General features: G+C 55.0%; 1 protein-coding gene across 2 annotated transcripts in view; it reads left to right on the forward strand.

Moving 5' to 3' along the window:
• PCSK6 (proprotein convertase subtilisin/kexin type 6) overlaps positions 1–15,587 on the forward strand; it is a 167,736-nt gene extending 152,149 nt beyond the window's left edge. For both annotated transcript variants that reach the window (XM_064480521.1, XM_064480522.1), the window contains 6 exons: positions 257–453; positions 2,085–2,172; positions 4,980–5,083; positions 9,387–9,516; positions 12,219–12,331; positions 14,223–15,587. In XM_064480521.1, the coding sequence (XP_064336591.1) occupies positions 257–453; positions 2,085–2,172; positions 4,980–5,083; positions 9,387–9,516; positions 12,219–12,331; positions 14,223–14,320 (730 nt within the window). In that variant the 3' untranslated portion in view covers positions 14,321–15,587. The remainder of the gene's footprint in view (positions 1–256; positions 454–2,084; positions 2,173–4,979; positions 5,084–9,386; positions 9,517–12,218; positions 12,332–14,222) is intronic.
• Positions 15,588–15,811: the final 224 nt, after the last annotated feature.

Below are 15,811 nucleotides of genomic sequence, written 5' to 3' on the forward strand. Positions count from 1 at the left end.
ACGCACTACCACTGAGCTCTATCCTCCCGTCTCAGGTTCTCATCCAAGTCCTCAGCCCTCCTATGTATCAGGAACCCCTCAGCTACCTGCACCAAGACCCGGGGCACTGATGGTCTGACCTTCCCCGGGGCCTTTGTCTCTTTGGAGTTTTGCTGACTGGGAGGCAGCCAAGCTTTCCCTCCCAGCCTGAGACTGCCCTGCCTTAGCCTGACCCGGCCACCCTAAGGTCCTCTCCCTCCCAACCCTGCTCCCACAGGAAGTGCGTGAGTGTGTGTCCGTTGGGCTACTTTGGGGACACAGCAGCCAGACGCTGTCGCCGCTGCCACAGGGGATGTGAGACGTGCTCGGGCCGGAGCCCGACGCAGTGCCTGTCCTGCCGCCGGGGGTTCTATCACCATCAGGAGACCAACACCTGTGTGACCCTCTGTCCTGCCGGATTCTATGCTGATGAAAGTAAGTGCATGTTCCTGGGCGTACGAATGAGGAGTCAGCCCCCTACCCCTCTGTGGGCCGGGGTCCTCTTTCCCAGCCCTCTGCTCCCTGTCTCCTTCTGAGAAAGCATCCTTCTGGGAGGAAGGAAGGAAAGGGGGAGGGATGGTGAAATCAAAGCCCTCGGACCCTGTTAGTTGATAGCAGTTCACACACACACCTTTCACAGCAGTTCAAAGTGATGCTGGAAAGTTGCCACTGTGGTCCGTGGACCATCACGCATCTGTAAGTTACTATTCAATATTGAGGATGGACAAGGAGGTGGCTTGAGCCAGCAGCCCCCAGGCTCACTCTGATTTCAGATGTCTAAACAGAAAGGCCTCCAAAGATGCTCTGCAGCTCCTCCTGGGCGGGGCTTGGGGTCCAACACCGGCTGGTGGACTTGGTGGATGAACCTGGGTGGAAGCCCCTCCCAGGAAGAGCCCTGAGCTGACACTGGGGTTTAAGGACAGGAGGTTTGCAGCTCTCTATGAAGGAAAAGGAGCCTGTGTTGGGTAGACTGGGCTCAGAAGGGATGGGTCGGTCCTGGTGGTGCCCGTTACACAGTGACCACATTCCTGAGGGGTGGGGGATGCCTTCCCCGCCTTACGGATGGGGAAACGAAGCTGAGAGAGGGCAGAAGGCCACACCTAGTAATGACACAGGCAGGACTTGAACTCAGAGCCACAAAGCCCAGTGTCCTGCTGTTCCTCTGGTCCCAGGAAGGTGGGTGGATAGGCTCTGGGGGCCAGGACCCCAGGCCAGTGTTTCACCACTCACCTCACCCTGGAAGAGGCAAAAGGGAGGGTTTGGGTTAGACTGATGGAGGACAGGTCTCAGACAAGTTAAAAGAAGCTTCCAGGTTGTTGACAGCTGTGCAGGGGGAGGCCTTCCCACAGACGCATTTCACAGGCTTTGCAACCAGACCCGTGTTCCCGGCGGAGGCTGTTTCATCCTCACCCTTTTCCCTGGCAAGAATCCGCCCCCTCCGTCACCCCCTCCCCACATCCTGGCTGAACACCTGCTGCACGTGTGTGTGATGCCACCTGCGGGGCCCCGGGAAGGAGGCACCAAGGTGTAGTGTCTCTGCTTCCAGGCCCAGAGTGCAGGGTGGTGGTGATGAGGTGCCGGGATGGGTGACCTGGATAACTTGTGCCAATGCAGGTGGGAGTTGAGACCCAGAATTCCCCCAGACGTTCCATGGGCATCTTCAGGAAAGACCCTTCTGAAGGCATTGGTGGTGGGGAGCTCAGAGGCATCCTCAGGCCCCTCGTCACAATTAGGCAGACGGGCACCAAGTTACTCTGCTCCGCCGGCCAGGAGCTGGCTTCCGTCCCTGTGGAATAAGCAGGACCAGAGTGCGTCTCCTCTGGAGAGGGCCTGCTTCCAAGCCTCAGGGTTGTTGGAGGGCTTAAATTTACTCCAGGAAAGAGGGGAGACTCTGTGACCTGACACCTGTGCATGCGGTCCCCATATGGGCTCGGGCAGTTCTGTTACGACATCACCCATCCTGGAGACGGGCCGGCTGCTCTGTCAACCTCGCTTGGGAAAATCAAGGTCTTGTTTGCCCGGATTTGATCCATGTCCATTTTTCTTCCCACCTTATGTTCCTCCAGGTCAGAAAAATTGCCTTAAATGCCACCCAAGCTGTAAAAAGTGCGTTGATGAACCAGAGAGATGTACTGTCTGTAAAGAAGGATTCAGGTAAAACCCTCCTTTCAAACCTGAAGTACGGCCAGCGGTTAGGCTGGTTTTAGTTTCTGTCATTGATTTACCAAGTATTTACAACATTGTTTTTTTTCCTAAAAGATCAAATTTCAGAGGCCCAAAGCTTTTCTGGGTAAAGATTCTGAGTCTTGTCAAAATCAGCTTTCCGCTGAGAGATTGATGTTAAGATAGTAAGTTTGGGAATGGGTAAAATCTCTACATTTTATGCAGCATTTGGAGAATTGCTAAAAGCAGGAGGTGATGGTATCAGAGACAGTCAGGCTGGCTGCTAGAAGGAGGGGGAGTTCTAACGGGGCACCAGTAACTCCACCTACCCCAGTGTCCCCTCCTGGTTGAGGCAGTAGGGGGCGCCCTGGGAAGCCCATCCTCCCTCCTCTCCTTTACTCCTCCACCCCCCCCCCCGGCCACCCCGGGTTCTTCCATCCCCTTCTGGGTGGGGGAGCTGGCTCCCTGGGGATGCTCTGCAGATTCCTGGTTTGCCTGAGTCCCCTGACCTCTGCACACGTCTCCTTTAAAAACATCTTCTTGAGCTAATGATTTGTACTAGAATATTTTGAAATGCATGTTTAGCCCATAGAATGCAACCCAATCTATGTTACTTGTTCTGGAAATTACTATCTAGAAGCTAAGAAAACATTGGAAATTGTGCTGTGAACGTTGGCACAGCTCAGTCTCGAACCTGGATCCACACCTTCTGGGACACCAAGTGCCCGGGAAGGAATCACTGGGGTGCTCGTGAACATGCAGGTTCTGACTCTGCATTTCCAACAGGCCCCCCACCCGGGGCCAGGGACGCTGCCGTCCTGCCACCCACCTCCTTTCCACCCAGCTGCTGCTGTGACCCGAGTTTGCCCACAGGGTTGGATTCTTTTGGGGTAAGGAGGAAGGAGGGAAACTTAACAAGCCCTTTATTCCCGGTGCTCTCACCAATACTGCCTCCTCATTTAATCTCCATAGCAACCTATGATGTAGACATTATTTTTTATTACTCACATTTGACTCACAGGAAAGAGAAACAATTTCCCTGGAAACTTCCACCACATTGCTGCCCCCTTTTCCAGATCAGGGTGTCGGAGGGAAGAGGGCCCACTCCCCACCTGAGTGCCTGTGAGTCTGGGGAGGGAAGGGAACAGGACCCCAGCATCACAGATCACACCTGTTCTCGTTCAAACCTGGGAGCCGGACAAGGTAGGATTAGAAGTGAAAGGATGAAGTGGTCCAGGGGGAAGTTTCCCCAGACGGGAAGATGTTCAGCTGGGGCCTGATGGGAGAGGGTGTGACAGCCAAGGCTCCCCTACCCAGCTGGCTCTGTGGCTCCAGCTCCTAGGAACTGTTTCCCAGTGGGGGTGTGCTGGGAGGTCCCGGGGGCTCACTTCTGCTCCTGTGGGTCCAGTGGGAGAGAGGGGGTCAGGTTCTCAGTCCAGGAACCAGGACTGGTGTCGGGGAGAAAATGCCTTGGGCAGCAGCCCCACTATGGAAGCAGCATCTCCAGCTGTGACAACAGTCGGAGAGGCACATGGACTCAGAAAACATCATCGGCCCAAATCCACAGAAGGTTTCCTTTTATTGCCCCATATCCTCTTAAGCTGTGGCTTCAAATCACCACTGTCACGTTAAAGCGGTAACAGCCGCCAGGCTGCCATCTCCCACCCATCCATCTCTTTGGAGCTGGGACATCAGTTACTAAAGACTGGATTTGACTGCCAGCTGCAGCCTGGGTGCCATGGCAAGGATGTACCCTGGGCCGTGGACGTGGCGATGCGCTCAGCCCCCCGAAGACTCTGCACGAAATGCGGGAGCTCGGCCCTGGACGCGGAGAAATGCAGGCGCCTCTCATCTCACAGACCCCAGGGCCAGTGTTCGGTGCGTCTGGTGACAGATCCATGTACAACGTGCGCATCAAACACAGAGCCACCCTGGGAACTGAAAAAAATCCCAGTGCTGGGTGCTGAACTCCCTTCCAGGGTTTTCCTTGTATTTGCTCGTTCAGTCCTCAAAGTGACCTTATGACGCAGGGGCTGTGATTGTCCCAGTAATGGCCGAGGAGTGGAGGTGGGGGCAGCTTAGCCATCTTGCCCCGGGTTGGGATTGTAGGAGGGGCAGAGGTTGGTCCAGCTCTGGGGCTACCCCAGAACCCATGCACCAGCTGCCTGGCTGGACTAGGAGACGGAGGAAGGCAGGAGCCACAACAAGCAGGGCCTTCGAGGTCCCAGGAGTGGATTTCATTTCAAGTTCATCGTGAAGCACAGGCGGCTTCAGGCAAAGGAGAGGCAGGAGCCCATCAGGGTTCCAGGATCAGTCTTGCCGCCCTACTCACATGTCGTAAATGCCACAGCCACGCCCGGGGCTCTGATCCAGTAAGACTGAGCCCACTGCCCCCAGGGTGACCCACACGCTCTCACATTCTCCTCCTGGGGCTTGGGTTCTACTGTGATGAGTGTCAGTGAAGAGAGGCTATCACGGTCCCGGAGGCAGTGGAGGACACGGCCTCCTGCACGGGGACCGAGTTCGCAGGGCGGGGCATCAGGGAAGGCTCCGACCCACCAGCCACCAGAAGGCGGAGACTCAGCTTCCAGCCCGGGGAGCCCCTCCCACCCAGCCTCCACCTAGCCCAGCCCCGCTTTCCATTTTCATGAGCTCAGAACCTTAAGTGACACCCAGAGCTGTGCTTTTAGCAACTTCTATTTCCTCTCATGAAAGACGTTTGAGGGCAAATCATAATTGAATTCGAATTTTGGAAGGGACAGAAAAAACTGCCTTTTTTTTTCTTTTCTTTTCAACAGCCTTGCACGGGGCAGCTGCATTCCAGACTGTGAACCAGGCACCTACTTTGATTCTGAGCAAATCAGGTGTGGAGCATGTCATCCCACCTGCCAGACCTGCGTGGGTGAGTTCACGACCTCCAGAGGCCAGTCAGGTGGAGCCTGAGTTGCCTGGATCAGTGGGTTAACTACCTTGAAATCCAGAAAGTCCTAGGACTCCGTGGTCTTTCCCGCCTTATCGCAGCCTTAAATCCCAGGGGCCCCACCATGGGATGGGGGAGAGTGGGTGGGGAGATAGGGTTTGATGGGTACAAGCCTTCATTGAAAAAATCCTGGGGCTGGATGGATGGTGGTAATGGTTGCACAACCATATGAATGTATTTAATGCCACTGAACTGTACTCTTACATGGGTAATATGGTAAATTTTATGTTATATTGCAATTTACCACAATTTTTAAAATTTAAAAAGAAAACCACCAGGGCCTCCTTTGAGCTGCCTGGGTTTACCGGCGTCAGGAGTCCAGCCAGGCCGGGGCGGCTTTCAGGCTGAGTAGGGGTGCTAACTGCTCATGTGCTGTCTTGCCTGGAACCCCCAGCCCTTGCTGAGGGATGTCACTGCCGGAGGTGGGACTCTGTGAAGATTGGGGTGTGGAGAGGCATTCTGGTGAAAAGAAGGAGGGAGGAGGCTTTTCAAAATGTATCCTTGGTTCTTTGTTCCTGTCTTCACTAATTTTGAACATTGTATTCAAAGAGGGAAAGACTTCCACAAAGCATTTGATGTGCATTACAATTCCCCAGCGAAACTGGAGCGCAGATGCCTCCCGGGCCTGGTTTTTATGCAGAACAGCAGGGAATGCAACTGTTTGGTGGGGTTTCCTGCTGCGGGGTTGTTTGCACCAGGACGTAGAAGCCTGTTCGGAGTTGGTGGGCTCAGATCCAGATCTGATCAAATTTCTCCTCTTGACCCCCTCCCTTCCTGACCCAGCACTTTGGTCCTTGTTCTAAGAAACCCACATCAGACTGAGGTTTTGCCACACTAAGGATGTAAGAGTTCTCTCTCTGCTAAATCGCCAGTCTTGGGACATGCAATGGGATGGGCACAGCGCCCCCAGTGTGGCCACACGAGCCCCATGGCAGGGCCCTTGACCCAAGTGGACATATCAGAGAGGGCAGGGCTGTGGCCAAGGCCAGTGCCTTTGAAGCCCATGGAAGATGCCCCTACGTGGGTCCCAGCAGGGACAACCCCCCCGAGAAGCACTTGGAAGCATTCTCAGCCCCTGGCGTTCAACTGCCTGTCCTGACATTTACCTTGTTATCTGTCATTTTTATTCTTTGTTTCTTTGACTCATTGTTTAGCCCAGGATGATTAAGGAGCATCGCTGATGCCACTTATTTAAATTTCACAGCCACTTGAGTTCATAAAATTCAGGCGTGTGGCTTTTGATTTCAGTCTTTCAGTTTAGTTTCCTTTCTCTCCGCCCCCATACCACCTGTCAGTGCACAGCTTTCTAGAGTCACTCGTGGGTTTTCTTGTTACCGGAAAGTAGGTTTTTGTCTCGTCACAGAAAGAATTCAGAGATGAGACACAGAGGTTAAGAAAGTAAAGTGAGGATTTATTAAGGGATAGGACGCTCTGAAGGGGAGAGCGGGCAGACTCAGGTGAGCAGCTGCCCTGAGTTTCTTTGGCAAGTTGGTTACACAGGGTGTGAAAATGAATGGGCGGAATTTTCACCAGGGAGGAAAGGTTTGGGGTTGTTTGTATCCCCTGATTTTCATCCCAGTTCCAACTTCCCTAGGGGAGGAGGGATTTTTGTCCTTATTTAGTCTGGATCAGAAGTGTCATGGCATGGGTGCATTATGGGTACTTCTAATCTGCAAGGCTAATTTTATTGAAATGAGGGCATAATGAGCAAAAGGTTACATTCAGACACTGGAGATTCCTGCCTTTACCCACCTTTTTTTGTTGGCCTTCAGGACACTTGTCACCCCAAAATGTGTAACCACTTATCAGTCCCAAGGTTCCTACTTTTCTCTGTCTGCCCAGGGACTCCTGGTGCTTACGTGATGTAAGGTTTCCTGCATTTGGCTCCCTGGCCTTCCCTTCCCCCTCCCCCTCGGTGACTGCTGCTGCCCACCTGCCTGGGGCTGGCAGTGCCCCAGGACACTCCATGGGTCACTTGGTAGGAACAAGCCTCTCGTCCATCCCCAGTCCAGGCACCCAGAGCATCCAGGCACAAAAGATGTGATCCCTTGGGGTTTCCTACCAGCTTTGGGACAGGAAAGTGCCTGGCTGGGATGTGGTGTGGGTCAGCAGTTCTCAGCCAGTGGGGCACACATGTGCCAAGTTGAGGGCTGGTGTCCCCGGCATCTGGTCCTCAGCTGTGAGAGCACGACATGAAATAGCATATTAAAAAAAAAAACACCGAAACAGATGGAGAGAGATTGCAGAAGAAAGGAAAACGTTCTGTATCTTAGGACCCTTCCTAGCACGTCTTTCCTGCTTTTTGAATAAGGACCCCACAGATGATGTGGGAGTCCCACCTAAACTTAACCAGTTCTGCAATGATTTTTATGACCTGTGTGTGCTTTTCTAGTATCTGGAGCCTGCAAAGGCTTGCGACTTCATGGACTCCCTAAGACTCTGAGCTATAAAGTTGATCACTTTTAGCAATTGTGAAAATGGTTTGTTTAGGAAACTCGGGTTTCCTCGGCATTTCTCACTGTGGAAAAATGTCCATAACAGAAAATTTACCGTCTCACCTGTTTGGAAGCGCACACTTTGATGGCATTAAGCACCTTCCCGTTGCTGTTTGGCTGTCACCCCCCCCCCCATTCCAAGACTTTCTCGCCTTCCCCAACCAAGTATGTTTCGTCAGCTTCCAAGTTTAGTAAATTGAGCATCACACTGGGAACAAACAAGACTGCGTATTCTTCCCACTCCAGAAGCTCCTCAGGCACTGGGGACCCAGTGGCCAAGGCAGGACAATGCGAGTGACAGGGTTCCATGGTTGGGGGTGGGGCACTGAGGATTCAGGGGCCAAGCTACCAACACCAGATGCTCCCTAGAGATAAATGATGGGGCGAGGGGACCAGGTACACTAGCAAAACGACATGAACTGGACACGTGGGACAGACAACTCTCCTGCTGAATGGCAGTGACAGGGAGGATACCCACACAGAGACTCCAGGCCGGTGGGCAGCTGTCCTTTACGAGGGCCCCATCATTCCCCAAGGATGACAGTCACCTCCCACTCACAGTCCTGGATGAGCTCAGAGCCACAGCTTCCGAGGAGTGAAACCGGCCGCCAGAGCACTGAGCCTTGTGGCTGGCAGAGCCCCCCTTCCGACCCCCGGCTGCACAGGGCTCTGCCCTTGACACAGCCAAGAGGCCTCATCTCGATCCAGGAGTCACTCCAGGAAGAGGCCTGGATACCACTGCCTCAGCTGTCAGCCTCAGGCCAAGCCCAGCCGCAGTCACAGGGGGAAGAGGTTTTCCGTGGTCACCCTGCGCACCTGAGATGGGTCCTTCCCTGGTTCCCACCTTCTGAGCCATCAGCAGCCCCGTCGCGGCATTGGGTCCTCCTCGGGCACAGAGTGGACTCCAGCACTTACTTGTTGGAATGAGTGAATGGACAGATGGTCAGATGGACAGATGGTGTCTTCTGCCTGGACCTCTGCCGATGCGTCCTCTCCACCAAGCTGCAGGTTACCTTCCCGACTCCCGATCTGGTCGCCGCTTCCGACCCCATAAGCCCTTAGTCATATCGTTTCCTCTGTTGAAAATGTCCTGGTCGTCACACCAAACACCTGCCAGCTGCATCCCCCAAACCTCTCCCTCCACGTTCCCCACATCAGCAGACTCAGTGTTCCGTCCAGTGGGAGTGTGATGTGTGCCAGCGATGCAGTTGTAAGTGCCCCAGAGGAGCAGGTGAAGTCTGACGTGCCTCATTGAACCCCGTGGATCTAAAATACTCTCCTTTCTACCTGACGTCAACGTTGGCACATCGACGACCCCTTTCACATTTTTCTCTAGCTGAGTCTCTGAACTCCACTGTGTGTGTTTTACACTCGCAGCACACCTCAGTTCAGCCTGGCCACCTTGCGAGCCCTTAGAGGTCCCCACGGCTGGCTTGAGCAGAAGTGGGGCCCAAGCCTTTGGGGAAGGAGGCGCTTGTGGTCAAGGCCAGTAACCATGGCTCATCCCTCCATGTCCCTATCCGTGAAATGAGGGCTTGATGTCCACTGCCCAGGACTGGGTGAGGAGGGCCCAGTGCAGGTGCATGGTGGGCTCTGGGAAATCTAGCTGTAGTGGTGGCCCTGGCGTATCTCAGTGGGACCTGGATGTCACAGGGCGTTGCAGCAGGCCTGGGACGCATGATGGGGAGTGGGCGGTCCTTGACATCTGCTGCTTTCCCTGAACCCCCCAGGGCCCAGCAGAGAAGAATGTATTCACTGCGCGACAAACTTCCACTTCCAAGACTGGAGATGTGTACCGGCCTGCGGTGAGGGCTTCTACCCAGAGGAGATGCCGGGCTTGCCCCACAAAGTGTGCCGGAGGTGTGTGCCCCTTCCAGGCAGTCCTCCGGGCTGAGACCAAAGCGGCTGGGGAAGGGGGCAGGAGGGCTGGGTCTGGTGGCCCCTTCTGTGGGAGCTGAGGGAGGTGGGTGTAGTGGGCTGAAAGGAACCCAGTGATAGAGGATGGGACCTTCCCTAAAGTTTGTGATGGCCGAGGTCACAGGTCAGTTAGTGGCTCTCATTCCTTTGTTCACTTCTCAAGTGTTTGTTGAGGACCTACTGCGTGCTGGGCGCTGGATGGCTTGGGGCGGGTGGGAGGCAGAGGACTACGGCCTTCCTGGTGGAGCTCACAGATCATGGTGCCTTCACACCGTTGTGAGTAAGGAAACCATGTGTTGGATTATTTTTTAAATGAGATAATTCAGAGAACATAAAGATCCAGACAGAGTCCTCCTTCTAGAGCCATTTCCAGGCGATGCATGGACCCCGGAACCCTCTCACCCACCTTCCCGGCTCTGCTCCTGTCTCCACACGGTGCACCCTTCTTGGTCAGTGGCTCCTGGGTAGAGTCCCCTTTGATCATGGGATGTGGGCAGTGGAGGAAGAAGCCACGTGCTTAGGTGTCCTCTTGCCTTGCTGAATATTGCCTTCCGTCGGGACTTCAGAGCCCAGAGCCCGGAACCGGGGTGGGGCAGCCCATGTTGTTGGGTGAGAGCAGCGAGGAGAAGATGAGGGGTTGTCAGTGACCTTGAAGCTCGTGATTGATGCTGGGCTGTGGGGAAGGGACCTTCTGTCTGAAATAGACTGGAAACAAGGGAGTCCCCGAGGCCTGCATCAGAGCGAAGTGGGGAGACTGTGCCCCATCTTCCAGCTCCCACCTGGGGACCTGCAATGAGGGGGTTGCCTCCCCAGGCTGAGCGGGAGAGCTGTTCTGGATTGTAACATCTTCTCTTAAAAAGCCAAAAACAGAAGTAGGGAGGGTAGAGCTCAGTGGCAGAGCGTGTGCTTAGCATGCACAAAGTCCTGGGTTCAATCCCCAGTGCCTCCATTAAAATAAATAAACCGAATCCCACCCCACTGTGCACCCAAAACACACACACACAAAAAACCAAACTCCAAAACAGAAACACCAACGACCTGACGATGAGCCAGTGAGAGGCCACCTGGTCCTTGCACAAGAGGGTCCAGCAGGGCTACGCATCTGTGCAGGGCTGGCCCTGACTGTTGAGCTGGTTGGAAATATGAAACATGCCGCCTTCCCCCAACCTCGCTAAGTCCGGGCAGGACCCCCACCTGGTGTCTGAAGTAGACTTTAGTTTCAACCAGCCAGCCGGCTGCTTCGAGGAGGCTTACCGTACATACAGGAGCCCAGGGCCGATGTGGAATCACACGTGGTCATCACTTCTGTTTGTCATACACTCTGATCCCAGAGGATGTGAGGTCTTCCCGTGAGTGTGTCCCCCAGCCCCCACTCCCGCAGGGCACCCAGAAGCTCTGGGGTCCCCAGTCCCCGAGACCCCCTCCTGGGTGGTGGCAGATGGGAGGCCCCTGCCTGCCCACCCCCACGGGCGGCAAAACTTTCAGCTCTGGAGGAGGGTCTGGTGCTGAGGCTGACACACCAGGGCTCGGAGATACACCCCCGGGAGGAGCCCTGCCCAGGGCATTGAGGTGGTGAAATGCCATCACTTCTGAGAATTTCCGTCTCTCAAGTTCCCTGGCTCTGAAGACCGCTTTGATACAGAAAAGTGTGGGGCGAGAGGATGGCCATGTCCCAGGTCTCAGCTGAGCCTCTGGGACGAGCCCCGCCAATTGTAGGTCCTTGGCTTTGTGCAGGGAAGAATTCAAGAGTGAGCCACATTTGAGTAAAAGCAGATTTATTCAGAGAGGTACACACTCCATAGAGTGCAGGCCATCTCACTCAGAGGGGAGAGCGGCCGCGGGGTGCCAGGTGCGGGGTGGTTAGTTTTTGTGGGCTTGGTAGCTTCATATGCTAACAAGTGGGAGGATTATTCCAACTACTTTGGAGAAGGGGCTGGGATTCCCAGGAACCAGGCCACTGCCCACTTTTTGACCTTTAATGGTCAGCCTTGAAGGTGTCATAGTGCCTGTGGGAGTGCCATTTACCATGTTAATATATTGCAATGAGCCGTATAATGAAACTCAAGGTCAAGGTCCACTGGAAGTCAGATCTCCTGCCATCTCGAGCTGCAAGGTCTACTAGGAGTTGAATCTCCCACCATCCTGGTCATTGCTGTGTCATTCTTTAAATGGTTGTGCCCTGCCCCCTTCCCTCCTGTCTCACCTTGGGTGTGGATTCCTCCCGAAGGAAGAATGACCTTGGTCCACGGGGTTCTGTGAGGCCTCTCCTCACTCAGGCAGCCGCCTTTAGAGAGCTGGCTTCCTGCAGGCCACGGGATGCTGACCAGCCTGGGGCAGCTCCATTCGGGGTAGAGCCTGTCCCTGAGCCCCAGGAGTGCCCAGGAGGGCATCCAGGTGAGCTGGAGACCTGGGTCTGTCCACAGCTCCGGGCGCCCTCCTGCCAATCTGCCGTGACCATGTCCACCCTCCCAGGGCAGGAGAACAGTCAGACCAGAGGCAGGACTGCTGGTGCCTGGCTGGGGCATCAGGCCATCGGGGGTGGGAGGCTCAGTGGCAGTCAGAGGGCTCAGTGCCAGAGGGCTCTGGGAAGTGGGCCTGGAGCAGACAGGCCTCTTTCCCACACGGTACCCCGTGTCCCCCCACAGGTGTGACGAGAACTGTTTGAGCTGCGAAGGCTCCAGGAGGAACTGCAGCCGGTGTAAGGTGGGCTTCATGCAGCTGGGGACCTCGTGCATCACCAACCACACGTGCAGCAATGGTGAGCCCGGTGTTGCCGAGAAACCGGCTTCTGGATCCTGGGAGCTGAATTGCAAGTTGGAGGCCTAGTTTGGGGAGGACAGAAAAGAACAGCTTTATTGCTTTTCCAGGCAAAGGGAGTCACGGCAGTCTCATGCCTTAAAGATTGTGAGCCCCTCTTGGGGTCAGGGTCTTAAGGTTTTATAGAAAAACTGGATAGAACAGAAAAGGTGGTAACAATCAGGGTGTGTTACAGGGTGTTCCATTCTCTTCATCTTGATAAGAACTTGCTGTTGTTATGGAGGAATTTGGGAGGGTCTGCCCATTTTCTTGAGGTTCAGTCCATGACCTTCCTTTAGGACCTCTAAGGAAGAAGGATAAGTTATTCTAAGAATAGTGCACAGGGAGGAAAGCATGTTAGTCATAAAGTCAGTTTAGCTGGAAGCACAGGCCTGAAGGATCAAGAGCCATCTTGTTAGTTTTCTACTCTTCCAGCCAGCTGGGGACGGCCGCCTGGCCACCCACCCTGGGGCTGCCCTTGGAGGAGCTTGGCCCGCTGGCCCTGGTCCAAAGAGAAAGGAAAAAGTGCCGGAACGGCAGCGTCTCCTCTGGTTGACCTCCTTGGCTGGCCCCCGGTCCTCCTCTCTTCCCTTTCCGCATCTCCCATTGGCCAGAGGGGCATCTCGGCCACCAGCCCTGCTACTTCTGGTCGGTTTTGTTGAGTGACTATTAAAAATGATTTTGCTCATGTCCCATTCGCACTCTCCTGCCATAAGCCCCAGGTGGTCTGGCCATGGTGACTTCTCTTAGGAGAGGCCAGACCTTAGAGGTCAAAGGCACGACGCCCACAGGCTCTTCAGCTCACTGAGTCCACCTTGAGGCCCACGTGTCCCGGGGAAGGACCTGCGTATGTGCTGTGGGAGAGAGCCCTGGTTCTCTGGGCCAACACAGTGGGGGAGCCAGGATAGGTTGTGAAAACAGGAACGCAGAGGAGACCAGAGACCAGTTTGGGGATTCTAGTTTGGGGATTCTGGGCAAGAGGAAGGGTTGGCCGAGGACTCTGGCCTGGTGACCTAGTGCAGGGGCCTTCGGGCAGGTATGCTGGGGCGGGAAGGAGATCTCAGGGCTCAGCAGATGACAGGGAGGAGCAGCAGAGGGCCAGCTCCAGACACTATGGGCTGGTGCTCAGGACTGGGGTCTGCCAGCTCCACGGTGGCCCTGAGCCTGGCGCTGGCACCAGCCTTGACTAGGCCTGTGGAGAGAGCTCTGGGCACGCCCTGCAGGCCATGAGGTGGTCGCTGTGCCTCAGTGTCCCACGGTGTTCTGGGCATGCAGAATCATGTCCCTTCAAAACCAGGAAGCCCTTGCTTTAGGAAGTCACCTGCTTGGGTTACGAATCTAGCCAAAGGAAGTGAGGCTGTCACTGGAGGGTCTCCTGGGTCCCATGCATGGCAGCATCCTCTAAGGCCAGCAGCCTGGGGGGACCCGGCCCTTATGACCCCACCCCTCTCCCGAGCTTTCCCATCTGCCTTAGTGACTCTCCCTCTCATTCTCCTTCTACCCCCATTTGGGGGTGTCCCCTGGGTCATGGCCCTGGCCTTCCTCCTGCCTCCCCTTCTCCCCCTAAGTCCCCTGCTAGCACAGCTATCCAGAAAGGGTTGCACGCCATCCTGGCATGGCCCAGGTGTCCCCCAGACCCTGCCCACTCCTGCCCCACGACTCCCTTGTCTCCTAGACTCAGCGAAGCCCCTGCCTGCCCAGTGCCCAGTGCGATGGGGGACGGAGAGGGCCATCACCCCCGATCCCTCTGGGCCCCTGGCCTGGCACACCATGAAGCGCAGTAACGGGATGTTTGAAACAATCAAACGGCCCCAAGTCTGACATGTCCCCTCTTCTCTCTCCTGGGACCCCAGCCGACGAGACGTTCTGCCAGATGGTCAGATCCAATGGGCTCTGTGAACGGAAGCTCTTCCTTCAGTTCTGCTGTCGCACGTGCCTCCTGGCTGGGTAGGGCGCCCCATCGGCCCGTCCGCCCGTCCGTCCACCTTTCTCCAGACTGTCAGCCAGAGCCCTGCCTCTGACAGCATCACCTCCCAGGAGCCAGGTCCCGCTGAGGTGTCTCTGGGCACCTGACCAGGTGGGTGGGGGCCTTAAGGGGGACTTCCTGAAGCAGGGACATCCCCCTCATCCTCTGCTTGCTGGCTGCATCCTTGTGACAGACTCAACACGGGAACAGAATGAATTACAGGATCCACAGCTCAGAGCAGCTTTCGAGACCTTAAGTTTACTGAATCTTCAAGACCAAAGCAGAAAGGCAGGATGCTTGGCATTCACACATCACCCTCCTCCCTGTGCTTCTGTGCAGCTCCGTCATGAACCTTGGCCCACTGGGGTCGCCGGCAGAACTCTGGGCTGACCCCCCGGAGGGCTCCACCAGCCACGGAGCTGTGGGGGAGATGGTGTGGTCAGACTGTAAATAAAACCGATTTGGGGGGAGAAAGTGTGTGACCCCTGGTGACGGAGCCTCTGTGTCTACATAGTTAGCTACTTCTGAAACCACAGCGATGGCTTAGAAAGTCAAATCCCACACCCGGGTGGGAAGCCCCTGCTCCCTCGGCAGATCTTCCCTTCGAGTGGGCCCAGTGCCCCTGGGCACAGCGTCCTGTCTGTGTCTCTAGGAGTCTTGTGGCCTGAACAGTCACCTCTACCTGATGCAGGGCCTTCCCAGGGTCCCCAAGAAGCATCCCAGGGGGCCAGCCAAAAGGTGCACCCACGACCAAGCAATTCCTCCTACCAAAATGCAGACCCGGCTCAACAATTGTGAATTGTTTGTCACTTCCTACTCCCACTTTGTGGAATTGCTTCTGCTTCTCGAGAGACTTGTTCTTAAGGTGGGTGCTCCTGTGTCTGTGTCCCAGGAGCCTCACGACATGGCTGGATTGATTTCTGCCAAACCTGTGTAGGCATTTTATAAGCTACGTGTTCTAATTTTTACCAATGTTAATTACTTTGCAAAATAGTTCATATATTTTCATCGATATGCACAGATCTGCCTGATCGATTCCCTTGAAGACGGGAGGAAACATTTGCCTTAAATTTTTTTGAGCTCATTCTTCTCCATTTGGACCCGCTCCCCTCTTTGACTGGAACGCCTTGGATGTGTCCCCTGTCAGCTGGGGGGAACCCAGCTGTTGTTCCTGGAAGCCACAGCTCCGAAAAAGAAATCCACAAAGCGAATACAGTGTTAACCCTAAATTAATAAAAGAGTTAACATCCCAGGGCAGAGAAGCCTGTGTTTCTTTCCAGGACATGATCATTAAACATGGCTACTGGCCAATGTGTGCAATGGCTCTGTTGATGGTTTTATTTGAAGGTCTCTGAGCTTCAGCGGACAGCGATGTAGCAGAGTCCTGGGAGAATTCCAGAGTTCCAGTCCCAGCGTGTCCTTGGGCAGACAGACCCTGCTCAAGCTGCAAAAGTCTCGTTGTGTGGATAGTCTGGA

Source organism: Camelus dromedarius, chromosome 29 (genome assembly GCF_036321535.1).
Source record: "Camelus dromedarius isolate mCamDro1 chromosome 29, mCamDro1.pat, whole genome shotgun sequence".
Taxonomy (NCBI): domain Eukaryota; kingdom Metazoa; phylum Chordata; class Mammalia; order Artiodactyla; family Camelidae; genus Camelus; species Camelus dromedarius.